Source organism: Anomaloglossus baeobatrachus, chromosome 4 (assembly GCF_048569485.1).
Source record: "Anomaloglossus baeobatrachus isolate aAnoBae1 chromosome 4, aAnoBae1.hap1, whole genome shotgun sequence".
NCBI lineage: Eukaryota > Metazoa > Chordata > Amphibia > Anura > Aromobatidae > Anomaloglossus > Anomaloglossus baeobatrachus.
In genome coordinates, this window is record NC_134356.1 from 101,627,313 (window position 1) to 101,654,780 (window position 27,468).

Sequence of the window (27,468 nt, forward strand, 5' to 3'; positions counted from 1 at the left end):
AGGGAGAAATATCCAACATTTCATTGATGGACGCAATAAGATCATTCACTATGGCGTCCCCATCAGGAGTATCAAGGTTGAGAGCGGCTTCAGGATCAGAATCCTGATCAGCTACCTCCGCTTCATCATACAGAGAGTCCTCCCGCTGAGACCCTGAACATTGTGATGATGTCGAGGGGATATCATAGCGAGCTCGCTTAATCGGTCTGGGGCTGCGGTCCGTGTCAGAGACCTCACCCTGGGATCCATGAGACACCCCGGGAGGACATTGCTGTTCCAACTGAGGGGGACCAGGGGGCAATGATTCCACCGTGCCCCTGGCTTGAGATGCCGGCCTGGACTGCAAGGCTTCTAATATCTTAGCCATAGTCTCAGAAAGTCTTTCAGTAAAAACTGCAAACTCCGTCCCTGTCACCTGGACAGTGTTAACAGGTGGTTCTCCCTGGGCCGCCCTTAGCAGAGGCTCCGGCTGAGAAAGTGCCACAGGGGCCGAGCATTGCACACAATGAGGGTCAGTGGAACCTGCCGGCAGTATAGCCGTACATGCTGCACAGGCAGCATAGTAAGTCTGTGCTTTGGCACCCTTGCTATTTGTGGACGACATGCTGTTGTCTCCTCTGAGCAATACAGGAGGGTATATAGACAAAAATCAACAGTGCACCATACAGTGTAAAGTATAGTCTATAATCATATAATCTATAAGTACACTTCTACACTAGTGGGGCCAGCACCACAGGTGCTGCTTACCGCCTTCGCAAAGCGGTTGTGTGGGCACCAGAAATCCTGCCTGGGTCTCCTTGAGCTTGTCTCTCCTCTCCAGCGTTAGCAGAGCTGAGAGGAATGGCTGCCGGCGTCCTGAGGAGAGGAGGGAGCCGTGGGCGTGACCCAGAAAAGTGCGGGAACTGGTGCCCCACTGTGCAGAGTGAGGGGGGTGGAGTATGCAAAGCATGCTCCAGCCCTCAGTGCTGCCGTCCTGTACAGCGTCCCGCCCTTCCCCTGACTGGCAGGGCTGGGGGCGGGAAGAAAAAGAGACTAGGCCGCAAAAGCCGGGGACTCTAGTTATAAGCGCGGCCGTCGTATAAGCGCGGCCGTCGCGGAAGTCCCCGGCGCACTAACAGTCCCAGCCGCGCCGCAGTGATAACCATGGCAGCGGCGGTCAGCGCGGCAGTCCCCCTACACGAACACACTCAGCGACGCTGAAGTGTGTAATGGCACAAACGCCGTCAGCGCTGCTGTCCCCGGTGCACTAGCACACCCAGCAATGCTGGAGTGTTGCTGTGCGCGGTCCCCACGGGGACACAGAGTACCTCAAAGTAGCAGGGCCATGTCCCTGAACGATACTCGGCTCCTATCCAGCATGGTCCTCAGGAGCTGTGGATGGAGCACGGTCTCCTGTGCCTGGAGACCGAAAGGATCCCACTTCACCCAGAGCCCTAATTGAGGGATGGGGAAGGAAAGCAGCATGTGGGCTCCAGCCTCCGTACCCGCAATGGATACCTCAACCTTAACAACACCGCCGACAAGAGTGGGGTGAGAAGGGAGCATGCTGGGGGCCCTGTTATGGGCCCTCTTTTCTTCCATCCGACATAGTCAGCAGCTGCTGCTGACTAAGCTGTGGAGCTATGCGTGCATGTCTGACCTCCTTCGCACAAAGCATAAAAACTGATGAGCCCATAGCAGTACGGGGGGTGTATAGGCTGAAGGGGAGGGGCTTTACACTTTTAGTGTAATACTTTGTGTGGCCTCCGGAGGCATAAGCTATACACCCAATTGTCTGGGTCTCCCAATAAGGAGCGACAAAGAAATAAAAATATTGGGGTTGGAAGATATTTTAGTAGAGACATACCTTTGCTTATAAGAAACTGAACCGTACACAGATGCCCGGCTCGTGCAGCTTTCATCAGAGGAGTTCTGCCTCCTTCAGATTCATGTTCCTACCAAGGCAGAAAAAAAACCATTTGATAATGATATCCACACCACACAGACCTCAGCGACTGCAGACTTGTGATAAACCTGGAATAACTGGCATTAATCTGTTACTGCAGACTTGTGCTGCCTGGTTCAATACATGTGAGGATTCACGTCTAGATGGAATGTGGCCAAAAATATTCAGGTCATATTTATGATCATAAAACTGCTCAGTGTCACTGCCAGCACTGAGGAATCCTCTCAGCGCACGCTGCCAGCGATGTGAGGATTCACAAGTCTGCAGTCACAGAGTGACACACTGACTGCAGACTGTCAGGATTAACCTGGACAACCAACCCTTCTGTCTTGGAGGCAATAGGTGGAACTGATCACATGATCTCCAGAACATGGGCTTTCACAAGGGATTGTCACACTGGTCCTCCTCCCAGGAGAGTGAGTGTGTGTGTGTGTGTGTGTGTGTGTGTGTGTGTGTGTGTGTGTGTGTGTGTGTGTGTGTGTGTGTGTGTGTATATGTAATACATATATTTAAAACGTCAGCTCAGGATGAAAGAAGTAAGCTATCACTGAGCCCCAGATCCCAAAAACTGAGCATGCTACAGGTCTCGGAAATTGGCGACACTAGGGCAATTTAATGTGTGTAAAAATAAAATATTATTATTATAATTATAATAATAATAATTATATATACATATACATATACACATACATACATACATACATACATACATATATTTTTATACACACACACACAATTAAATTGCCCTAGTGTCGCCAATTTCTGAGACCTGTAGCATGCTCAGTCTTTGGAATCTGGGGCTCAGTGATAGCTTACTTTTTTCATCCTGAGCTGACGTTTTTAATTATACAATTATTGGGCAGGTACAATGTGTTTACTGCCTGTTACTGCATTTTAAAGCAATGCTGCAGCAACATAAAAATAAATAAAATAAATTTAAAAAAAACAATTTAATTATGACGTTTAGATCCACCCCCCCGCCACCATCCCCTCGCTACATTCTTTACTGATCAGATTCATTAACTTTATATTTTGATAGATTGGGCATTCTTGAACGTGACAATACCAAATGTGGATTTCTATTTTCATTATGGTTTTATTTCCATTAGGGCAAAAAAAGGGGGGGCGATTTTTTTTTTTTTTTTACATTTTTATTGATTTTACTAAGTCTGCAGTGTCTGATCGCTCCTGCTGAAATGTTTACCTCCTGTGAGTGAGCTCCTCACTGGAGCATGTCAGATTGCACTGTCCTAGTTTGAAAGCTGGATCTAAGGGGTTAAACAGACGGGAGTGGATCTGATCAGCAGACGTGCAAAAAATAATGTGGTCTTGCGGCATAAGCCCCCATTAAAGAGACAGGGACAGACATGGCCAAGGATGAAAATTTAAATAGATATGGCAGAATGTATCTAGCCAAAGTGATGAAAAGCCATCAGCATCACAATTTAAGGTGTATACAGTAAAAATGATGGAAAATAGAATTGAGGATACAATTCACTATTTTCTCTGCTGCAGATTAGCAGTGCTCGGAATGTGAAGACCTGTATAATCTGCCCACACCACTGATTGGCAGCTTTCTGCGTACACTGTATAATCAGTGGTGAGGGAGTGGGTAAACAAAGCAGGTGGACTACAAGAAACAGTCCTGTAGTGATAAATCTCCACTGATTTTATTGAAACCGCAACACAGCCCAATAAGTGATGTAGCTGAAATTGGGGTCTTTGCCTCTACATCATGGCAAAAGTTGGCCAACAGATTCCCTTCAACACATTATCTGCTCTAGTATTAGAGGTTTGTGATCTAAACCGTCACATTTCTGTGATCGATAATGGTGTACTTCCTTTCTTGGTCTCCTTCCCTTCTTTCCCACTTTTCCTTGAAGGGTTGTTTTATTCTCTACTCATGTACACCCCAAACTTCTCGCTCCCCCCATTTTGTCTGGTTTACAGATTACCTGATTATGATGTGCAGATCGTTGTGGCAGTACATTTTTTATTTTTATTACTATTGTTAGACAAATATGTCTAGTTTCTGCTGTTAAGTTTTGTTGGGAAAATGTGGGCTTGGATTGCATGGTCCCCCCTTTTGTGGTCACAATTGCCTGCTCACCCTCATCTATAGCTAATGTAATTGAGGTTATAATCCATATAAATTTAAGATTTTTGCCTGAACTCAAAGTTTAAAAAAGCTGTTCTATTAGATTTTCTAAAACAATACTCCAGTAATTTTATAAGTCTGGAAGAAACTTGTTGATGGATCAGTAAGATCTTGCTCTTAAAAGGAACCTGGATAGATCAAAAGAATTTCACACCACTTACTCTAGTTAGTCCAGGGTAATACCAGTTTTGGTGGCCAAATCTCTCCCTCTGGAGCAGATCCAGGTGGTTTGCGACCATTTTCATAGATTTGTGATTATTCATTTCTCAATCGCTTCTTTTATTTATACTATTGCTTGTCTATATCACCTTTTGACTTGGCATAATATTATAAGCTTTTCTTCTTCCCCAGCTTTGATTATGACTATAATGCAGTACTGGATCCTTCTGTAGACCATATGACCTTAGCTGATGTCCGACCTTCTGCATTAGTGAATTGGTGTACCGCCAATAACTAGATATTTGGATACTGATGTTTCCAGTTGAAATCTTCTCCTGATTCTCTGCCTTCCATAAATCTCTCTCATATAGATTTGGCCTTGGCTTCCTCAGACTTTCTTCCATGGTTCTCGGATATCAAAGATCCCCCATATGGCTACATGTGCATGCCTTTTTTGGTGCAGTTTTGTTGTCAGAACGTTTTGATATTTGACTTCGCAGCCAAGTCTATGAGAAGTCAGATTTGCTATGTGCACCTTGCAGTTTGTCAGCGGTTGTTTTTTTTTTGTCAAAAGTTTGTGACAAAAAAAAGGTAGCATGTTCATTCTTCTAGCGTTTTTGTCAACATTGGTCACAAAAAAAAACCGCATCAAAAACGCATGCTGTGCATTTGGTGCATTTTTGTTATCAAAAATGCATTTACATTACAAGCTTTTTTTTTTTTACATTTCCACGCTCTCTCTGACAAGGTGCAGTTTTGGTGCAGAAAAAAACTGCAGCGTGTGCGTGTAGCCTTAGGCTATGTGCGCACGTTGCGTAATTACATGCAGTTACGCTGTGCTTTGTAGCGCAGCGTAACTGCATGCGTCCTGCGTCCCCTGCATAATTTATGAAAATTATGCAGGAGCCGTGCACACGTGGCGTCTTAGAGCGCAGTGCTTCGGCTGCTGCCCAACGTGCGCGTTCTAAGAAGTGACATGTCACTTCTTCCGTGCGCTTTGCCGGCAGCCCCTGCTCTGTCTATGGGAGGATCTGCAGTCAGAGCGCATGGAATCGGCTTTTTTTTTCACTACGGACATTTTCTGCAGCGATTTGAAGCGCACGTGTGCTCTTCAGATTGCTGCAGAAAGTTCTGCAGTGACTGTACGCTATGTGCGCACGTAGCGCATTATGCAGAAAATTCTGCAGCGATTGGCAGTGTATGTGCGTTTCAAAACACATGTATTGTGACTGCAGAATTGATGCAGATTTCATGCGCTCTGGATGCTGCCTCTCCCATAGACAAAGCGCACAAAATAAGTGACATGTTGCGTCTTAGAACGCAGTGATTCGGCAACAAATTTCAGCATCCAAATCGCTGCACTCTCAAACGCAACGTGCGGATGGAATTTGCACAAGTCACACAGACTCTGCTGGGGACACAGAACGCATGAGTTTATGCTGCAGTGCAAAGCGCAGCGTAAACGCATCAAAATATACAACGTGCGCACATACCCTTAGGGCTCATTCCAATGCCAGTTTTACTCTTATGACTGCATTATAATAATATGCATTAATATTCGCGTTTTGTTTTGGTCACACTTACCAGATCAGCTCCAGCTTGAAGCAATGCTTCTGCCACATCCGTGTGGCCATTTTCACAAGCATATGTTAACGCTGTATCTCCTGTAGCCGTGGAGGCATGGACATTTGCACCTTAAAGTAAAAACTTCAGTTTAGTTTCTGTATTCTCTAATCTGGTGCAAAGGTCTGTAGTTGAAAATGAAAAAAAGTTTGTGAAGAAATAAAAAAAAAAAAAAAAAAAAAAACAAAAAAAAAACATTTTTTCCTTAACATTGTACAACATCCCTGTCCACAGATTTTATTTGGCATTACCCCATGATACTTAACCCTTTCACGACCGGCCGATTTTTCGCTTTCCGTTTATTTTTTTCGCCATTCTTTTTCTGAGAGACGTAACTTTTTTATTTTTCAGTCAATATGGTCATGTGAGGGCTCATTTTTTGCGGAACGAGCTGTACTTTTAAATGAAACCATCAGTTTTACCATATTGTGTACTAGAAAATGGCAAAAAAATTCCAAATGCTGAAAAATTGCAAAAAAAGTGCGATAGCACTATGGTTTTTGAGATATTTTATTCACTGTGTTCACTATATGGTAAAACTGATGTGTGGGTGTGATGCCTCAGGTCAGTGCGAGTTCGTAGACACCAAACATGTATAGGTTTACTTTTATATAAGGGGTTAAAAAAAAAATCGGAAGTTTGTCCGAAAAAAGTGGCGCACGTTTTACGCCATATTCCGTGACCCGTAGCGTTCTCATTTTTTGGGATCTTAGGCTCAATGACGGCTTATTTTTTGCGTCTCGAGCTGACGTTTTTAACGGTACCATTTTTGCGCAGATGCTACGTTTTGATCGCCTCTTATTGCATTTTGCGCAAAAGTTGTGGCGACAAAAAAACGTCATTTTGGCGGTTGGAATTTTTTTTCCGCTACGCCGTTTACTGATCAGATTAATTGATTTTATATTTTGATAGATCGGGCGTTTCTGAACGCGGCGATACCAAATGTGTGTATATTTTTTATTTTTTTAACCCTTTAATTTTCAATGGGGCGAATGGGGGTGATTTGAACTTTTAGGTTTTTTTGTTTTTTTTTAATTTAAAACTTATTTTTTTACTTTTTTTTTTTATTTTACTAGTCCCCCTAGGGGGCTATTGCGATCAGCATTCCGATCGCTCTGCAGTATCTGCTGATCACAGCTGGAAGGCTGTAAACAGCAGATACGCTGTCTTTCTCTTTTGCTGTGCCCCGGGCACAGCGAAAGTGAAACCAATTCATGTGTAGTACAGGAGTCATCACATGACCCTGTACTACCATGACAACTATCGGGAGTCACGTGATCGCGTCACGTGACTTCCGGTTTCGGCGGTAAGTAAAACTTTACCGCGATTGCGCTTATAATGGCGCTGTCATGTATTGACAGCGCCATATAAGGGGTTAATCGGCACGAGCAGATAACGATTCTGCTCGTGCCTAGCAGGCACACATCTCAGCTGTGAAAATCAGCTGAGATGTGTGCCGATCGCGGCATGCTGCCGCCGGAGGACCGCGGGCAGTAAGATTATGTCATTTAGGACGTAATTTTACGGCCCGCGGTCGTTAAGGGGTTAAAGAAGTTTTCCCACAAACAAAGTTCATGTTAAAATCAATAGCTCTTGGAATAATAATTTCCAGAATTTGAGGGGTTTAAAAAAAAAAAAAAACAACAAAGAAGGGAATTTTGTTACTTACCGTAAATTCCTTTTCTTCTAGCTCCTATTGGGAGACCCAGACGATTGGGTGTATAGTACTGCCTCCAGAGGCCACACAAAGCATTACACTAAAAAGTGTAAGGCCCCTCCCCTTCTGGCTATACACCCCCAGTGGGATCACTGGCTCACCAGTTTTAGTGCAAAAGCAAGAAGGAGGAAAGCCAATAACTGGTTTAAACAAATTCACTCCGAAGTAACATCGGAGAACTGAAAACCATTCAACATGAACAACATGTGTACCCGAAAAACAACCAAAAATCCCGAAGGACAACAGGGCGGGTGCTGGGTCTCCCAATAGGAGCTAGAAGAAAAGGAATTTACGGTAAGTAACAAAATTCCCTTCTTCGGCGCTCCATTGGGAGACCCAGACGATTGGGACGTCCAAAAGCTGTCCCTGGGTGGGTAAAGAAATACCTCATGTTAGAGCTGCAAAGACAGCCCTCCCCTACGGGGAGGCAACTGCCGCCTGCAGGACTCTTCTACCTAGGCTGGCGTCCGCCGAAGCATAGGTATGCACCTGATAATGTTTGGTGAAAGTGTGCAGACTCGACCAGGTAGCTGCCTGGCACACCTGTTGAGCCGTAGCCTGGTGTCGTAATGCCCAGGACGCACCCACGGCTCTGGTAGAATGGGCCTTCAGCCCTGATGGAACCGGAAGCCCCGCAGAACGGTAGGCTTCAAGAATTGGTTCTTTGATCCATCGAGCCAGGGTGGCTTTGGCAGCCTGCGACCCTTTGCGCTTACCAGCGACAAGGACAAATAGTGCATCCGAGCGGCGCAGGGGCGCCGTGCGGGAAATGTAGATTCTGAGTGCTCTCACCAGATCCAACAAATGTAAATCCTTTTCATACCGATGAACTGCATGCGGATAAAAGGAAGGCAAGGAGATATCCTGATTAAGATGAAAAGAGGATACCACCTGTGAGGTAAATCCTGGGATATGAAGAGGAATTATGACTAGAAGTCATAATTGCTCTCATCACTCCCTGGCAGTGCCCCCCTCCCTCCTTGTTCCCAAATGTCCAGCATCTGTGAAGGTGTCACATCCCACTTACACCTCCAACAGCCATCTCCTCTGATATGGAGATGAGATGTTGTGCGGACAATGGACACAGGACGGCTCCCTGCCGTCACCCTATAACAAGAGTTGTATCTCATTAGCAAGGCTTGGAAGTAGCCAGACAGAACGACTCCAGTAAAAAATGGTTCATATCTCGCAAGCCATATCTCCGATAAATATGGCAACCATAAAAATGGTGTTTGCGCAGGCGGACGATGCTGGCACACCTTTTTTATGGAAGGGGGAGCTTGGGAAATGCCCCAGGCGTGATATCAGCCATATGGGAACTCGTAGACAGGTCATGAGTCCCCTCGTTCTGTGGCTAAATTCATAACTGTCACAATGAGAGCATTGGCGTCCGCCTACGACGCTCCCAGGCAAAGTTATGGCCAATATCCCCTTTGCTGGATAATTCTGATCCATGCAGGGGGAGTGGCAGTGCTTCCCTGTGAGGTCACTAAGGTAGGAGGGGACCTGGATCTGCCCAGGTTGATAACCCTGCTTCGGCCATTTTCCAAGGTTCTTCTCGCTGGGGGCACGTGCAGGAAACATCTGTGGGAGTTCCTAGAAACCTGGTCTACAGCGCCCCCCTGTGGCCAGACGCACAAGGTAACTGATTGAATTTGCATACCTGTTTGTAAACCATGCTTTATCTGTAACTGTACTCTGACATATGTATATTCTGTAGATTCCCTATTGTATATATTGTAGTTTCTAGTGTGCTTTAGGCGATTAAATTATATAATTAATCTTGGGCTGTTCTGTTATCTCGATCTTGAATCCCACGTCTGTGTGTTCGGCTAATAGTTACCGTGAAGCGGTTGGTGGCAGCGAGTTGTGCCAAGGATTATTGTGGGGAGGCCAGTGAGATTCGGGAAGATATTATATATTCCGCCCGCGGAGGTCGGGGGAATATATACCTTACTCTCACCGGGGACCCTTCAATAATCGGCATAAGTAGTATAGCGGCCTCCTTGCTTATTGTCGGGCAATTCCATAATTGGCCTGACTATAAGAGGGGCGCTAGAGAGCGCGTCACGTGCTCTGTCTGTCGGTCGGGAGGTATAAAGTAGGGGTGACCCCCACTTGTTACCCCCCGATTGTGACGTACTGGTAGCCAGCGCGGGGGATTTCTGAGTGACCCCCCGGTGGTTTGTGACATATTGGTGGCAAGCGGTGGGATCGAGATAATAGTGTGTGTGAGTGTGAGACCCATACTCCCAGACACTAAAGACTGCCTGCAGCAGCTGTGGCTGCTGGGGTCTTCAGACTAGCTCAACACTAGAGTGTCAGAGTGCAGATACTGTAAGGTGTGTGGAGGCATCAGGTGTCAGTTCTGTGTCAGTGACCAAAGGTCTGCAAGAATGGCTGATGGCACCAGGAGCAGAGCTATGCAACTGGCCAATGCTAAAGCAGGAGCCGAAGAGAGGGAGGACGGTGCTGTGGACAGTAATGAGGAGGTTGCCCACGAGTCCTCCAGGAGCTCGACGCCAGAAAACAGCTCTGCAGAGGACATTGCACAACCGGGCACTGCTGGACAAGATGAGGAGCAGCTCGCCCAAGGGTCCTCAACGAGCCAGATGCCAGCCCTCCGCTCTGCAATGGACAGTGAATCACCAGGCTCCGCAGCGGGCCGCAGATCACCACGTGCCATTCCACCGAGCCTGGGAGGCTCGGATAGCCTTCTTCAAATGGCTATGGCCCTACGCCAGGCTGGAGACCGGGAGGGCTACAAGGAACTCATGGCCGAGCGTGAGCGGCAAGCAGCGCGTGAAGAGCGCCAGGCAGAGCGTAACTACCAGCTGCAGCTAGCTCAGCTCCGGCCCTCATCAGCCACCCGTGACCTTCCAGACACCAAACTTCCAAAGGTCCGTGTTGAGGACTTCCCAGTGCTGGAGAAGGATGGAGACTTGGACTCTTTCTTGACTGCTTTTGAACGGACTTGCTTGCAGCATCATCTGAACAAGGACCAGTGGGCCAAATACCTGACCCCCCGTTTAAGGGGTAAGGCCCTGGATATCCTTGGGGACTTGCCTGCTGAGGCGGATCAGGGCTACGACACCATCAAGCGGGCCCTGATCCAACAGTACAACCTCACCCCGGAGTCCTACCGCAAGAAGTTCCGGACGCTGCAGAAGGGACCAAAGGACTCCTGGGCTGACCACCGGCGGGCACTTGCCCGAGCTGCCGACCACTGGACCCAAGGCCTGCAGCTTTCCACCGGACCGGAGATCCTGGACTTGTTCATCACGGAGCAACTCTTGTGGAACTGCCCTGAGGATCTCCGCCAGTTCATCCGAGACCAGAAGCCAAAGGGATCCACGGCTACAGCTGCCCTGGCAGATGACTACACCAACAATCGGGCTCCTGAAGCCAGGAGAGCAGCCACCAGCAGCACCTGGAGAGGGGGTAAGATGAACTCTGCGACTGCCCCACCTGCCCCTAGACTGCAGGGGGTGTCCCCCTCAACTCCCCTCTCCAGGCCCGTGGCAGAACCAAGACGGTGCCACCAGTGCAACCTACCTGGACACTTCAAGGCCATGTGCCCTCAGCGTCCCAAGGCCCCGGCTCCGTCCCCGTCCCAAGGGCCGCCCAAGGTGTATTGTGTGGGTGGGGGTGGTGGTAGGTCCCTGGACAGCTTCCAACCTGTCACCGTCGGCCAGTCTGTGACCATAGGACTGCGAGACAGCGCCTCGGAGGTGACTCTGGTGCGGCCTGAGATGGTGTCCCCCCAAGACTTGATCCCTGGAAAAACCCTCGCTGTCTCCGGGATTGGAGGCATTGACCCGGCGCTGCCTGTTGCTGACATTTATGTGGACTGGGGCGCAGGGCGAGGGGTGAGGGAGGTGGGGGTAACTGATCGGATCCCTGCAAACGTGCTACTTGGGACAGATTTGGGGCAAATAACCTCCCAGTTTGGCCCCGCCCCAAAGGCTGAACCTTCAGCCAGTGCTGACATGACTCCTGACAATGTTAATGTGTTATCTATGAATGATGTAAGGGAGGAGGGAGTGAACTCTGATATTTCTGCTTGCACAGACACCATAGACACACACACAGCTGCAGCTGTGACAGGGGAGGGGGTCAGAGAAAGGTGTGACAATGCCTCTACAAGTAACCAGCCTGTGAGCTGGGATCTGTTGCCCTCTGCAGGGATAAGCAGAGAGCAGGGTGCTGCAGGGGGAGGACCAGTGTGTGGGGTGGGGGCTACCACAGCAAATGTGGGGTCCCCAGAGATTTCACAGCGGGGTTCTGTTGCTGCAGGAGGGGAACAGGCAGGTGAGATTGGGGCCGGTCCAGGAGCGGAAGTGCTCCCAGGTAAGATCTCGGTGCATGGTTCCCCCACAACCGGGGTGTCAGGAAGCCAGGTAGGTCTGCCTGAACCGGCGACTTGGTCAGGAACGGAGGAGGAGCAGGCACGACCCACGGTCGCAGCGGCTGTGGCCGCTGTCACCCGCAGTGGGAGTGCTGGAAGCCAAGGGGCCTCCCGGAGGTCCGATAGCTCTTCCCCTTCTGACCAAGTGGCAGCCGAGTCAGGTGGAGGCCAGGACACAGGTCCCGGGGTACTGACTGAAGATGTGACAGTCTCGTCGATTCTGGCCACATCTAGTCAGGGGTTTCAGGCAGCGTTAGAAGCTGACGACAGCCTGAAAGCTCTTAAGGAGCAGGCGGCACAGCCTCCCTCGGACTCGGACCCGGAGCGAGTGGTCTGGGACCAAGGACGGCTGTACCGGGCCACGGTCCAGCAGGGTTCACCGGAGGCGTGGCCCAGGGACCGACAGTTGGTGGTACCCTATCCGTTCCGGACGGAGTTGTTGCGGATCGCACATGAGATTCCGATGGCCGGACACCTAGGGATCGCTAAGACCAAGGCCAGGTTAAACCAGCATTTCTACTGGCCAAAAATGGGGGCCGATGTGGCTGCCTACTGCCGTTCGTGTGAAACCTGTCAGAGAGTGGGGAAGGCGGGGCCACACCCCAAAGCCCCACTAGTATCTCTGCCAATCATCGATGAGCCTTTCAGGAGGGTGGCTGTGGATCTGGTCGGCCCGCTGGCCATCCCCAGCAGCTCCGGGAAACGCTTCATACTGACGGTAGTTGACTATGCCACCCGGTACCCAGAAGCAGTGGCCTTGTCGTCCATTCGGGCTGACAAGGTGGCCACCGCATTGCTGGAGATTTTCTCCCGAGTGGGTTTTCCCCAGGAAATGCTCACCGACCGGGGGACCCAATTCATGTCCCAGCTGATGGAGACCCTCTGTAAGCAAGTCCAGGTGCGACATCTGGTGGCCAGCCCGTACCATCCACAGACTAATGGCCTGTGCGAGCGGTTCAATGGCACCTTAAAGCAGATGCTTAAGATGTTGGTCGACTCCCATGGGCGTGACTGGGAGCGGTATCTCCCACACCTGTTATTTGCTTACCGGGAGGTTCCACAGGCCTCAACAGGATTCTCACCGTTTGAGCTCCTGTACGGGCGACGTGTGCGGGGCCCCCTGGCTCTGGTGAAAGAGGCTTGGGAAGGGGATTTGGCCACCCCTGGAGTGTCGGTTATCGAGTATGTCATGCGCTTCCGGGACAAAATGCAGGGCTTGACGCAACTGGTACACGACAATATGGCTCAAGCCCAGGCCGATCAGAAGCGTTGGTACGACCAGAACGCTTGTGAGAGGACCTACCAAGTGGGTCAAAAGGTGTGGGTACTGGTCCCCGTACCACAGGACAAGCTTCAGGCAGCCTGGGAAGGCCCATACCTCGTGTACCAGCAGCTCAACCCTGTGACGTACCTGGTCACCCTGGACCCTGCCCGTGGAAGGCGGAAGCCCTTCCATGTGAACATGATGAAGGCACATCATGAGCGGGAGGCATGTGCGCTCCCCGTGTGCAACCTGCCCGAGGAGGGAGAAGCGGAAACCCTCTTGGATATGCTAGCCCAGGTTAGGGCAGGCGGATCCATTGAGGATGTGGAGGTTGGCCACCAGCTCTTGGAGGACCAACGGTCCCAGCTGTGGGCCACCCTACTCCCCTTCCGGGGGTTGTTTACCAACCAGCCCGGAAGGACTGACTTGGCTGTCCATCACGTGGACACTGGGGATCATCCCCCGATCCGGCGTTCAGCATATCGGGTCTCCCTGGAGGTGCAGCAACACATGCGCCAGGAGATTGACGAGATGCTGGAGCTGGGGGGTGATCCAGGCATCCAACAGCGCTTGGGCCTCGCCTGTAGTCCTCGTCCCTAAGAAGGACCGAACCACTCGGTTCTGCGTGGACTACAGGGGGCTCAATGCTGTCACGGTCGCCGATGCGTACCCAATGCCACGCATCGATGACCTGCTCGATCAGTTGGCCGGGGCTCAGTACCTGACCATCATGGACATGAGCCGGGGATATTGGCAGATCCCCCTGACTCGCAAGGCCAGGGAACGCTCTGCCTTTATTACCCCATTTGGACTGTACGAGTCCACGGTGATGCCATTCGGGATGAGGAATGCCCCTGCCACTTTCCAGCGGATGGTCAACACCCTGCTCAAGGGACTTGAAGGGTACGCGGCCGCGTACCTGGATGACATTGCCGTCTTCAGTCCCACCTGGGAGGACCACCTAGAGCATCTAGCACAGGTGCTCAGGCGGATCCACCGGGCAGGTTTGACCATCAAGCCGGGAAAGTGTCAGCTGGCCATGAGCGAGGTCCAGTACCTCGGTCACCGGGTAGGTGGGGGAACGCTGAAGCCCGAGCCTGAGAAAGTGGAGGCCATCGCATCCTGGCCCACCCCCAGGACCAAGAAGCAGGTGATGTCCTTCTTGGGGACCGCTGGGTACTATAGGAGGTTTGTTCCATGCTATAGTAGCCTGGCAAAGCCCTTGACGGACCTCACCAAGAAGAAGCTGCCCTCTGCAGTCGATTGGACAGTGGACTGCGAGACAGCCTTCCGGGCCCTAAAGGACGCCCTGTCCAGCCCGCCCGTGCTACAGGCAGCAGACTTCACGCGGCCGTTTGTAGTACAGACCGACGCCAGTGACTTCGGCCTCGGTGCGGTGCTCAGCCAGGTGGACTCTGCGAGCCAAGAGCACCCAGTCTTGTACCTGAGCAGGAAGCTGTTACCAAGGGAAGTGGCCTATTCTACAATGGAGAAGGAGTGCCTGGCCATAGTGTGGGCCCTGCAGCGTCTGCAACCCTATCTATACGGGCGCCACTTCATCGTGGAGACGGACCACAATCCCCTCAGCTGGTTGCACACCGTCTCTGGGACGAATGGGCGATTGTTGCGATGGAGCCTTGCGCTCCAGCAATACGACTTCACCATTCGCCACAAAAGGGGCCGTGACCACGGTAACGCAGACGGGCTGTCCCGACAAGGAGAGGTCGCGGGCGGGCGCACGGGGGAACACCGGAGTGTGCTGCCCCCTAGCGCCCTCAAAAGGGGGGAGGTGTGAGGTAAATCCTGGGATATGAAGAGGAATTATGACTAGAAGTCATAATTGCTCTCATCACTCCCTGGCAGTGCCCCCCTCCCTCCTTGTTCCCAAATGTCCAGCTTCTGTGAAGGTGTCACATCCCACTTACACCTCCAACAGCCATCTCCTCTGATATGGAGATGAGATGTTGTGCGGACAATGGACACAGGACGGCTCCCTGCCGTCACCCTATAACAAGAGTTGTATCTCATTAGCAAGGCTTGGAAGTAGCCAGACAGAACGACTCCAGTAAAAAATGGTTCATATCTCGCAAGCCATATCTCCGATAAATATGGCAACCATAAAAATGGTGTTTGCGCAGGCGGACGATGCTGGCACACCTTTTTTATGGAAGGGGGAGCTTGGGAAATGCCCCAGGCGTGATATCAGCCATATGGGAACTCGTAGACAGGTCATGAGTCCCCTCGTTCTGTGGCTAAATTCATAACTGTCACAATGAGAGCATTGGCGTCCGCCTACGACGCTCCCAGGCAAAGTTATGGCCAATATCCCCTTTGCTGGATAATTCTGATCCATGCAGGGGGAGTGGCAGTGCTTCCCTGTGAGGTCACTAAGGTAGGAGGGGACCTGGATCTGCCCAGGTTGATAACCCTGCTTCGGCCATTTTCCAAGGTTCTTCTCGCTGGGGGCACGTGCAGGAAACATCTGTGGGAGTTCCTAGAAACCTGGTCTACAGCGCCCCCCTGTGGCCAGACGCACAAGGTAACTGATTGAATTTGCATACCTGTTTGTAAACCATGCTTTATCTGTAACTGTACTCTGACATATGTATATTCTGTAGATTCCCTATTGTATATATTGTAGTTTCTAGTGTGCTTTAGGCGATTAAATTATATAATTAATCTTGGGCTGTTCTGTTATCTCGATCTTGAATCCCACGTCTGTGTGTTCGGCTAATAGTTACCGTGAAGCGGTTGGTGGCAGCGAGTTGTGCCAAGGATTATTGTGGGGAGGCCAGTGAGATTCGGGAAGATATTATATATTCCGCCCGCGGAGGTCGGGGGGAATATATACCTTACTCTCACCGGGGACCCTTCAATAATCGGCATAAGTAGTATAGCGGCCTCCTTGCTTATTGTCGGGCAATTCCATAATTGGCCTGACTATAAGAGGGGCGCTAGAGAGCGCGTCACGTGCTCTGTCTGTCGGTCGGGAGGTATAAAGTAGGGGTGACCCCCACTTGTTACCCCCCGATTGTGACGTACTGGTAGCCAGCGCGGGGGATTTCTGAGTGACCCCCCGGTGGTTTGTGACACCACCTTAGGGAGAAACTCCTGAATGGGGCGCAGCACTACCTTGTCCTGGTGGAACACCAGGAAAGGAGCTTTGGATGACAGCGCTGCTAGTTCAGACTCTCCGAAGAGACGTGACCGCTACCAGAAAGGCCACTTTCTGTGAGAGTCGAGAAAGTGACACATCCCTCAGAGGCTCGAAGGGCGGCTTCTGGAGAGCAACAAGGACCTTGTTTAGATCCCACGGATCTAACGGCCGCCTGTACGGAGGTACGATATGACAAACCCCCTGCAGGAACGTGCGCACCTGAGAAAGTCGTGCTAGACGCTTCTGAAAAAACACGGATAGTGCCGAGACTTGCCCTTTAAGGGAGCCGAGCGACAAGCCCTTTCCCAACCCAGATTGCAGGAAGGAAAAAAAGACAGGTAACGCGAATGGCCAGGGAGATACTCCTTGTGCAGAGCACCAGGATAAGAAAATCTTCCACGTTCTGTGGTAAATCTTAGCAGAAGTGGACTTCCTAGCCTGTCTCATGGTGGCCACGACCCCTTGGGGTAATCCTGAAGACGCTAGGATCCAAGACTCAATGGCCACACAGTCAGATTCAGGGCCGCAGAATTCCGATGGAAAAACGGCCCTTGGGACAGTAAGTCTGGACGGTCTGGTAGTGCCCACGGTTGGCCAACCGTGAGATGCCACAGATCCGGGTACCACGACCTCCTCGGCCAGTCTGGGGCGACGAGTATGACGCGGCCGCAATCGGATCTGATCTGGCGTAACACTCTGGGCAAGAGTGCCAGAGGTGGAAACACATAAGGGAGCCGGAACTGCGACCAATCTTGCACTAAGGCGTCTGCCGCCAGAGCTCTTTGATCGCGAGACCGCGCTATGAAGGTCGGGACCTTGTTGTTGTGCCGAGACGCCATTAAGTCGACGTCCGGCACCCCCCAGCGGCGGCAGATTTCCTGAAACACGTCCGGGTGAAGGGACCATTCCCCTGCGTCCATGCCCTGGCGACTGAGGAAGTCTGCTTCCCAGTTTTCTACGCCCGGGATGTGAACAGCTGATATGGTGGATGCTCTTTCCTCCACCCACATCAGAATCCGCCTGACTTCCTGGAAGGCTTGCCGACTGCGTGTCCCTCCTTGGTGGTTGATGTATGCCACCGCTGTGGAGTTGTCCGACTGAATTCGGATCTGCTTTCCTTCCAGCCACTGCTGGAAGGCTAATAGGGCAAGATATACTGCCCTGATTTCCAGAACATTGATCTGAAGGGTGGACTCCTGCTGAGTCCACGTCCCTTGAGCCCTGTGGTGGAGAAAAAACTGCTCCCCACCCTGACAGACTCGCGTCTGTCGTGACCACTGCCCAGGATGGGGGCAGGAATGATCTTCCCTGTGATAATGAGGTGGGAAGAAGCCACCATTGCAGAGAGTCCTTGGCCGTCTGAGAAAGGGAGACTTTCCTGTCTAGGGAAGTTGTCTTCCCGTCCCATTGGCGGAGAATGTCCCATTGAAGTGGGCGCAGATGAAACTGCGCGAACGGGACTGCCTCCATTGCTGCCACCATCTTCCCTAGGAAGTGCATGAGGCGCCTTAAGGGGTGCGACTGACCCTGAAGGAGAGACTGCACCCCTGTCTGAAGTGACCGCTGCTTGTCCAGCGGAAGCTTCACTATCGCTGAGAGAGTATGAAACTCCATGCCAAGATACGTTAGTGATTGAGTCGGTGCCAGGTTTGACTGTGAAAAGTTGATGATCCACCCGAAAGTCTGGAGAGTCTCCAGCGCAACATTCAGGCTGTGTTGGCATGCCTCTTGAGAGGGTGCTTTGACAAGTAGATCGTCTAAGTAAGGGATCACCGAATGTCCCTGAGAATGCAAGACTGCTACCACTGCCGCCATGACCTTGGTGAAAACCCGTGGGGCTGTCTCCAGACCAAATGGCAGAGCTACGAACTGGAGATGGTCGTCTCCTATCACGAAACGTAGAAAAACGTTGATGCTCTGTAGCAATTGGCACGTGGAGATAAGCATCTTTGATGTCTATTGATGCAAGGAAATCTCCTTGAGACATTGAGGCAATGACGGAGCGGAGGGTTACATCCGGAACCGCCTGGCCTTCACGTGCTTGGTGAGCAGTTTTAGGTCCATAAGGGAACGGAAAGAGCCACCCTTTTTTGGCACCCCAATCAGATTGGAGGAAAAAACCGTGTCTTGTTCCTGAAGAGGAACAGGGATTACCACTCCTTCTGCCTGCAGAAGAGCATCGGCTCGGTGGGGGGGGGGGGGAGGGAAGTTCTGAAGAATCGAGCCGGAGGACGAGAACAGAGCTCTATCCTGTACACGTGAGACACAATGTCTCTCACCCACCGGTCTGTGACCTGCGGCAGCTAAATGTCGCCAAGCGAGAGAGACTGCCACCAACCGCGGATGCGGAGAGAGAGAGCTGAAGTCATGAGGAGACCGCCTTGGTAGCGGTTCCTCCTGCAGCCTTCCTTGGGCGTGATTGAGCCCGGCCGGAATTTGAGCCCCTCTGAGCCTTTTGAGCCCTTTTGGACGAGGACAATTGGGACCTGCCCGAGCCTGGGAAGGACCGAAACCTCGACTGTCCCCCCAGGACAGCATTACTAGGGTAAGTCGCAAGGCAGACATTGCGAGGTTAAGGACACCACCTGCGGCACAGATGTACATGTGCTCAAGACCAGCTGCGCAAGACCAGCTGAAATAGCTTAGAGTGCCCATACGGCTGCGAATGCCGGAGCAACCGACACGCCGATAGCTTCACAGACAGATTTCAACCAGAGGTCCATCTGTCTGTCAATGGCATCTTTAAGTGAAGTCCCATCTCCACTGCAACTATGGATCTAGCCGCAAGCCTGGAGATTGGGGGATCCACCTTTGGACCCTGGGTCCAGCGCTTTACCACGTCAGGGGGAAGGGATAACGTGTATCCTTAATACGTTTGGAGAAAACGCTTATCCGGTAAGCGTGGTGTTTCTGAACTGCTTCTCTGAAGTCAGCGTGGCCAGAAAAGTACTCAATATACGCATGAGATACTGAAAAAGGGATTTCTCCTGCTGTAAAGCTGACTCCTCCACTGGGGGAGCTGAGGGAGCAATATCCAACATTCCATTGATGGACGCTATAAGATCATTCACTATGGCGTCACCATCCGGTGTATCCGGATTGAGAGCGGTGTCAGGACCAAAGCCCTGATCAGCTACGTCTGCCTCATCATACAGAGAGTCCTCCCGCTGGGACCTGGACCAGTGATGAAGCCGAGTGCCGCACCTAGCGAGCTAGTTTAGGCTGTCTGGGTCACCCTGGAATGCCTGGGACCCCCCCGGAGCACTGATTATGTTCCAAATGAGGGTGGCCAGGGAGCATTAATCAAGATTGCCCATGGCCTGTCTGGACTGCAAAGTCTATCAGCCGAAACTGCAACTCCGTCCCTGTCCCTGGACAGGGTTCACAGGTGGTTCCTTTGGCCACCTCTAGGAGAGACCCCGGCTGACCAAGTGCTACAGGGGAGCATTGCACACAATGGGGGTCAGTGGAACCTGCCGGTGGAACAGTATCACATGCAGGAAAGAAGGGAATTTTGTTACTTACCGTAAATTCCTTTTCTTCTAGCTCTTATTGGGAGACCCAGACGATTGGGGTATAGCTACTGCCCTCTGGAGGCCACACAAAGCACTACATTAAAAGTGCAAGGCCCCTCCCCCTCTGGCTATACCCCCCCGTGGTATCACGGGTTCTCCAGTTTTAGTGCCAAAGCAAGAAGGAGGAAGCCAATAACTGGTTTAAACAAATTCACTCCGAATAACATCGGAGAACTGAAAAACCGTTCAACATGAACAACATGTGTACCCGCAAACAACAAAAAAACATCCCGAAGGACAACAGGGCGGGTGCTGGGTCTCCCAATAAGAGCTAGAAGAAAAGGAATTTACGGTAAGTAACAAAATTCCCTTCTTCTTCAGCGCTCTATTGGGAGACCCAGACGATTGGGACGTCCAAAAGCTGTCCCTGGGTGGGTAAATAAATACCTCATGTTAGAGCTGCAAAACAGCCCTCCCCTATGGGGGTGTCACTGCCGCCTGCAGGACTCTTCTACCTAAGCTGGCATCTGCCGAAGCATAGGTATGCACCTGATAATGCTTGGTGAAAGTGTGCAGACTGGACCAGGTAGCTGCCTGGCACACCTGTTGAGCCGAAGCCTGGTGACGTAATGCCCAGGACGCACCCACGGCTCTGGTTGAGTGGGCTTTTAGCCCTGAAGGAACCGGAAGCCCCGCAGAACGGTAGGCTTCAAGAATTGGTTCTTTGATCCATCGAGCCAGGGTGGCTTTAGAAGCCTGCAACCCCTTGCGCGGACCAGCGACAAGGACAAAAAGTGCATCGGAACGGCGTATGGGCGCCGTGCGGGAAATGTAGATTCTGAGTGCTCTCACCAGATCTAGCAAACGTAAGTCCTTTTCATACCGGTGAACCGGATGAGGGCAAAAAGAAGGCAAGGAAATATCCTGATTAAGATGAAAAGAGGATACGACCTTAGGAAGAAACTCCGGAATGGGGCGCAGCACAACCTTGTCCTGGTGGAACACCAGGAAGGGAGCCTTGGATGACAGAGCTGCCAGCTCAGACACTCGCCGAAGCGATGTGATGGCAACAAGAAACGCCACTTTCTGCGACAGCCGAGAAAAGGAAACTTCCTTCAGAGGCTCGAAGGGCGGCTTCTGGAGAGCAACTAGTACCCTGTTCAGATCCCATGGATCTAACGGTCGCTTGTACGGGGGCACAATATGACAGACCCCCTGCAGGAACGTGCGCACCTTAGGAAGACGTGCTAGACGCTTCTGAAAAAACACGGATAGTGCCGAAACTTGCCCTTTAAGGGAGCTGAGCGACAAGCCCTTTTCTAACCCCGATTGCAGGAAAGAAAGAAACTTGGGTAATGCAAATGGCCAGGGAGACACTCCCTGGGCCGAGCACCAGGATAAGAAAATCTTCCACGTTCTGTGGTAGATCTTAGCAGAATTCGACTTTCTAGCTTGTCTCATTGTGGCAATCACTCCTTGAGATAATCCTGCAGATGCTAGGATCCAGGACTCAATGGCCACACAGTCAGGTTCAGGGCCGCAGAATTCTGATGGAAAAACGGCCCTTGGGACAGTAAGTCTGGTCGGTCTGGCAGTGACCACGGTCGACCGATCGTGAGATGCCACAGATCCGGATACCACGACCTCCTCGGCCAGTTTGGAGCGACGAGTATGATGCGGCTGCACTCGGATCTGATCTTGCGTAGCACTCTGGGCAAGAGCGCCAGAGGCGGAAACACGTAAGGGAGCTGAAACTGCGACCAATCTTGAACCAAGGCGTCTGCCGCCAGAGCTCTTTGATCGCGCGACCTCGCCATGAATGCCGGGACCTTGTTGTTGTGCCGGGATGCCATTAGGTCGACGTCCGGCACTCCCCAGCGGCGACAGATTTCCTGAAACACGTCCGGGTGAAGGGACCATTCCCCTGCGTCCATGCCCTGGCGACTGAGGAAGTCTGCTTCCCAGTTTTCTACGCCTGGGATGTGAACCGCGGATATGGTGGATGCTCTGTCCTCCACCCACATTAGAATGCGCCGGACTTCTTGGAAGGCTTGCCGACTGCGCGTCCCTCCTTGGTGGTTGATGTATGCCACCGCTGTGGAGTTGTCCGATTGGATTCGGATCTGCTTTCCTTCCAGCCACTGCTGGAAGGCCAGTAGGGCAAGATACACTGCTCTGATTTCCAGAACATTGATCTGAAGGGTGGACTCCTGCGGAGTCCACGTCCCCTGAGCCCTGTGGTGGAGAAACACTGCTCCCCACCCCGACAGACTCGCATCTGTCGTAACTACTGCCCAGGATGGGGGCAGGAAGGATCTTCCCTGAGATAATGAGGTGGGAAGGAGCCACCATTGTAGAGAGTCCTTGGCCGTCTGGGAAAGCGAGACTTTCCTGTCCAGGGACGTTGACTTCCCGTCCCATTGGCGGAGAATGTCCCATTGAAGTGGGCGCAGATGAAACTGCGCAAAGGGAACTGCTTCCATGGCTGCCACCATCTTCCCTAGGAAATGCATGAGGCGCCGCAAGGGATGCAACTGGCCCTGCAGAAGAGATTGCACCCCTGTCTGTAGTGACCGCTGCTTGTCCAGCGGAAGCTTCACTATCGCTGCTAGAGTATGAAACTCCATGCCAAGATACGTTAGTGACTGAGTCGGTGATAGGATCGACTTTGGAAAGTTGATGATCCATCCGAAAGACTGTAGAGTCTCCAGCGTAGCATTCAGGCTGTGCTGACATGCCTCCTGAGAGGGAGCTTTGACCAATAAGTCGTCTAGGTAAGGGATCACCGAGTGTCCCTGAGAGTGCAAGACTGCTACCACCGCCGCCATGACCTTGGTGAAGACCCGTGGGGCTGTCGCCAGACCAAATGGAAGAGCTACGAACTGAAAATGGTCGTCTCCTATCACAAAACGTAGAAAACGTTGATGTTCTGTAGCAATTGGCACGTGGAGATAAGCATCTTTGATGTCTATTGAGGCAAGGAAGTCTCCTCTGGACATTGAGGCAATGACAGAGCGGAGGGTTTCCATCCGGAACCTCCTGGCGTGCACATGTTTGTTGAGCCGTTTTAGGTCCAGAACAGGACGGAACGAGCCGTCCTTTTTTGGAACCACAAAGAGATTGGAGTAAAACCCTTGCCCTTGTTCCTGAGGAGGGACTGGGATAACCACTCCTTCCGCTTTTAGGGAATCCACCGCCTGCAGCAGAGCATCTGCTCGGTCTGGATGTGGGGAGGTTCTGAAGAACCGAGCTGGAGGACGAGAATTGAACTCGATTCTGTACCCGCGAGACAAAATGTCCGTCACCCACCGGTCTTTGACCTGTGACATCCAAATGCCGGAAAAGCGGGAGAGCCTGCCCCCGACCGGCGATGCGGAGGGGGGGGGCTGGAAGTCATGAGGTAGCCGCTTTGGAAGCGGTACCTCCATTTGCTTTCTTGGGGCGTGTGTGAGTCCGCCACGAATCTGAGTTTCTTTGCGTCCTCTGAGTCCCTTTGGACGAGGTAAATGGTGTCTTGCCCGAACCTCGAAAGGACTGAAACCTCTGCTGCCACTTTTTCTGCTGAGGTTTGGATGTTCTGGGTTGTGGTAAAGAGGAGTCTTTACCCTTGGACTGCTTAATGATGTCAGCCAATGGCTCGCCAAACAGTCTATCTCTAGATAAAGGCAAACTGGTTAAACATTTTTTGGAACGAGCATCTGCTTTCCAGTCCTTTAACCACAAGGCTCTGCGCAAAACTACCGAATTGGCGGACGCCATTGAGGTGCGACTGGTAGATTCTAGGACCGCATTGATAGCGTAAGACGCAAACGCCGACATCTGCGTGGTAAGGTGCGCCACTTGCGGCACTGCTGGATGCATGATAGCATCCACTTTTGCTAAGCCAGCTGAAATAGCCTGGAGTGCCCATACGGCTGCGAATGCCGGAGCAAACGACGCGCCTATAGCTTCATAGACAGATTTTAACCAAAGGTCCATCTGTCTGTCATTGGCATCTTTAAGTGAAGCGCCATCCTCCACTGCAACTATGGATCTAGCTGCAAGTTTGGAAATCGGGGGGTCTACCTTTGGACACTGTGTCCAGCGCTTGACCACCTCAGGGGGGAAAGGGAAACGCGTATCTTTAGATCGTTTAGAGAAACGCCTTTCTGGGTGAGCGTCGTGCTTCTGGATTGATTCTCTGAAGTCAGAGTGATCTAACAAAGCACTCAATTTACGCTTGGGATAAAGGAAACAAAACTTTTCCTGCTCCGCAGCCGCCTCTTCTGCTGAAGGGGCTGGGGGAGAAATATCCAACAGCCTATTGATGGCTGAGATAAGGTCGTTTACCATGGCATCCCCATCCGGGGTATCCAGGTTGAGAGGGGTTCCAGGAGTGGATTCCTGATCACTCTCATCAGACACATCACAGGGAGACTGATTGCGCTGAGACCCTGAGCAGTGTGAAGACGTCGAGGGTCTTTCCCAGCGAGCTCGCTTAGGGTGGCTGGGGCCATCATCTGAGTCATAATCCTCGGCCTGTGAAGCCGGGGACCCCCCTGTGGGCTGGATACATTCCAAGTAAGGGGGACCTGAGGACAGAGGCCTCGCCGTGCCCAGAGACTGAGCCCCATGCATAGATTGCAAGGTCTCAAGGATTTTTGCCATAGATACAGACATATCTGCAAAAACTGCAAAGTCTGTCCCTGTCACCGGAGCAGAACTTACAAGCGTCTCAGCCTGGGTCGCTACCTCTCCTGACTCCGGCTGGCGAAGCAGCACCGGGTCGGAGCATTGCACACAATGGGGGTCATCGGAGCCTGCTGGTAGATTAGCCCCACATGCAGCACACGCAGTATACACAGCCCTTTTTGCCTTGGCCGCCTTGCGTTTTGAGGATGACATGTTGCTGCTTCCACAGAGCGATCTGGGATATGCAGCCAGAAGCGCACCTCACAGTGCAAGTAATACAATAACTATATATCTGTACCCAGTACACTGATACACAGTGAGGCACTAGAGGGACCAGCACAGAAAAATCGCTTACCGCCCGCTTAAAAAGCGGGTGTGTGGTCGCCAGATAGCCCCTAGTCCAGGTCTCCCAGAGCCTTGCGTCCTTCCTCCAGCCAGGCATGCATGTAATGGCTGCCGGCGTCTCGAGAGAGGAAGGGGGGCGGGCCCTGGGCGTTCCTGGCCAAGAGCGGGAAGCCTGCTTCCCTCTGTGCCAAGTGAGAGGGCTGGAGCATGTAAATCAGGCTCCAGCCCTCGTCGCTGCTAGCGAACAGCGTCTCTCCCCTACCCTGAATGACAGGGTGGGGGCGGGAACGAAACGGAGCTGCCGGCGTCCTAGGCCCAAAAAGCCGGGGACTAAATTTATAACCGCCGCCGCCGTAAAAGCGCGGACGGCGGATCCCCGGCGCACCACAAGTCACAGCAGCGCCGCCCGGTCCAGAGGGGGTCGGCGCTGCGTTCCCAAACACAAACAATCCCCCAGTAATCTGTAGGGACACCAACTCCACGTTGCGGTCCCCGGCGCACTACAACACCCAGCCAGCCCGGAGTGTGTCTGTGCCTGCCGGGGACACAGAGTACCTGTATGATGCAGGGCCTGTCCCTGATCGTACTCCTGCTCCGTCTCCATCAGGTTCTAATGGGTCTGTGGATGGAGCCCGGCATCAGAGCTGAGAGGCCGGCAGGATCCCACTTCCACAGAGCCCTACAAGGGGATGTGGAAGGAAAACAGCATGTCAGGCTCCAGCCCTGTACCAGCAATAGGTACCTCAACCTTACAACACCATCCAGGGGTGAGAAGGGAGCATGCTGGGGACACTATATGTGTCTTCTTTTCTTCCATCCGAAACAGTCAGCACCTACTGCTGACTAAAATCTGTGGAGCTATGCATGCAATGTCTGACCTCCTTCGCACACAAAGCTAAAACTGGAGAACCCGTGATACCACGGGGGGGTATAGCCAGAGGGGGAGGGGCCTTGCACTTTTAATGTAGTGCTTTGTGTGGCCTCCAGAGGGCAGTAGCTATACCCCAATCGTCTGGGTCTCCCAATAGAGCGCTGAAGAAAACAGCATAGAAAGCCTGTGTTGCTTTTTTTGCTGCTGTATTCTAGCCATCTATGCAATGTATAGCATACAAGCATAAACACTTCAGCACATGCAATACAAGCAGCATAGAAAGCCTGTGCCTTGGCACCCTTGCTTTCTTGCTGCTGTTGTCCAGCCATCTAGGAGAATATAGCCAAGAGTAGCGACCGTACAGTGCAATGTATAGCATACAAGCATAAGTACAAATGAACACTTCAGCACATGCAGTACAAGCAGCCTATAAAGCCTGTGCCTTGGCGCCCATGCTTTTTTGCTGCTGTTGTCCAGCCCTCTAGGAGAATATAGCCAAGAGTAGCGACCGTACAGTGCAATGTATAGCATACAAGCATAAGTACAAATGAACACTTCAGCACATGCAATACAAGCAGCCTAGAAAAACTGTGCCTTAGCACCCTTGCTTTTTTGCTGCTGTTATCTCGCCATCTAGGAGGGCATATAGCCAAGGATAGCGACCGTACAGTGCAGTGTATAGCATACAAGCATAAAATACAAATGGACACTTCGGTATTTAGTGGGGTCAGCACTTCAGGTGCTGCTTACCGCCCGCCTATACGCGGGTGTGTGGTCGCCAGAGCCCTGTGAGTGGTTGCCCAGAGCATGTCTGCGTTCCCCAGCTCGGACTGCGTGCAGGAATGGCTGCCGGCGTCCTTCTCCAGCTCGTGTGACGAGGGGCGGGCCGTGGGCGTGCCCCAGACAAGAGCGGGAAACTGGCGTCCCACTGTGTCCAGTGAAGGGGGCTGGAGAATGCAAAGCAGACTCCAGCCCTCGGCGCTGACTGTCTGTACAGCGTCCCGCCTCACCCCTGACTGGCAGGGCTGGAGGCGGGAACGAAACGAAAACTAGGCCGCAAAGCCGGGGACTCGAGTAATAAGCGCGGCCGTCCATGTGCACGGCCAGCGCGGAAGTCCCCGGCGCACCACAAGTCCCAGCCGCGCCACAATGTAAAAAACACCCAGCAGCGGCCGGCGCGGCAGTTCCCAATACATAAAGTCACTCAGCAAAGCTGTAGTGAATAATAGCACGAGCGCTCCGCGCTGTTGCCCCCGGCGCACTAACACTCCCAGCAATGCTGGTGTGTGTGTGCGCGCTTGCCCGGGGACACAGAGTACCTTAATGTAGCAGGGCCTGTCCCTGACGATACTCAGCTCCATATCCAGCAGGTTCTCTGGGTCTGTGGATGGAGCCCGGTCTCAGTGCCTGGAGACCTGTAAGATCCCACTTCACCCAGAGCCCTGAGGGGGGATGGGGAAGGAAAACAGCATGTGGGCTCCAGCCTCCGTACCCGCAATGGATACCTCAACCTTAACAAACACCCGACAAAAGTGGGGTGAGAAGGGAGCATGCTGGGGGCCCTAGTATGGGCCCTCTTTTTTTCCATCCGACATAGTCAGCAGCTACTGCTGACTAAACAGTGGAGCTATGCGT

The 27,468-nt window shown here is 52.0% G+C and overlaps 1 protein-coding gene across 1 annotated transcript in view; it reads right to left on the reverse strand.

Moving 5' to 3' along the window:
• Positions 1-27,468, reverse strand: part of LOC142303259 (ankyrin repeat and KH domain-containing protein 1-like) — a 255,586-nt gene that overhangs the window by 127,502 nt on the left and 100,616 nt on the right. The window contains exons 10-11 of the mRNA XM_075344493.1: positions 5,847-5,956; positions 1,847-1,934 (exon numbers count right to left, since the gene is read on the reverse strand). Coding sequence (XP_075200608.1) covers positions 1,847-1,934; positions 5,847-5,956 — 198 coding nt within the window. The remainder of the gene's footprint in view (positions 1-1,846; positions 1,935-5,846; positions 5,957-27,468) is intronic.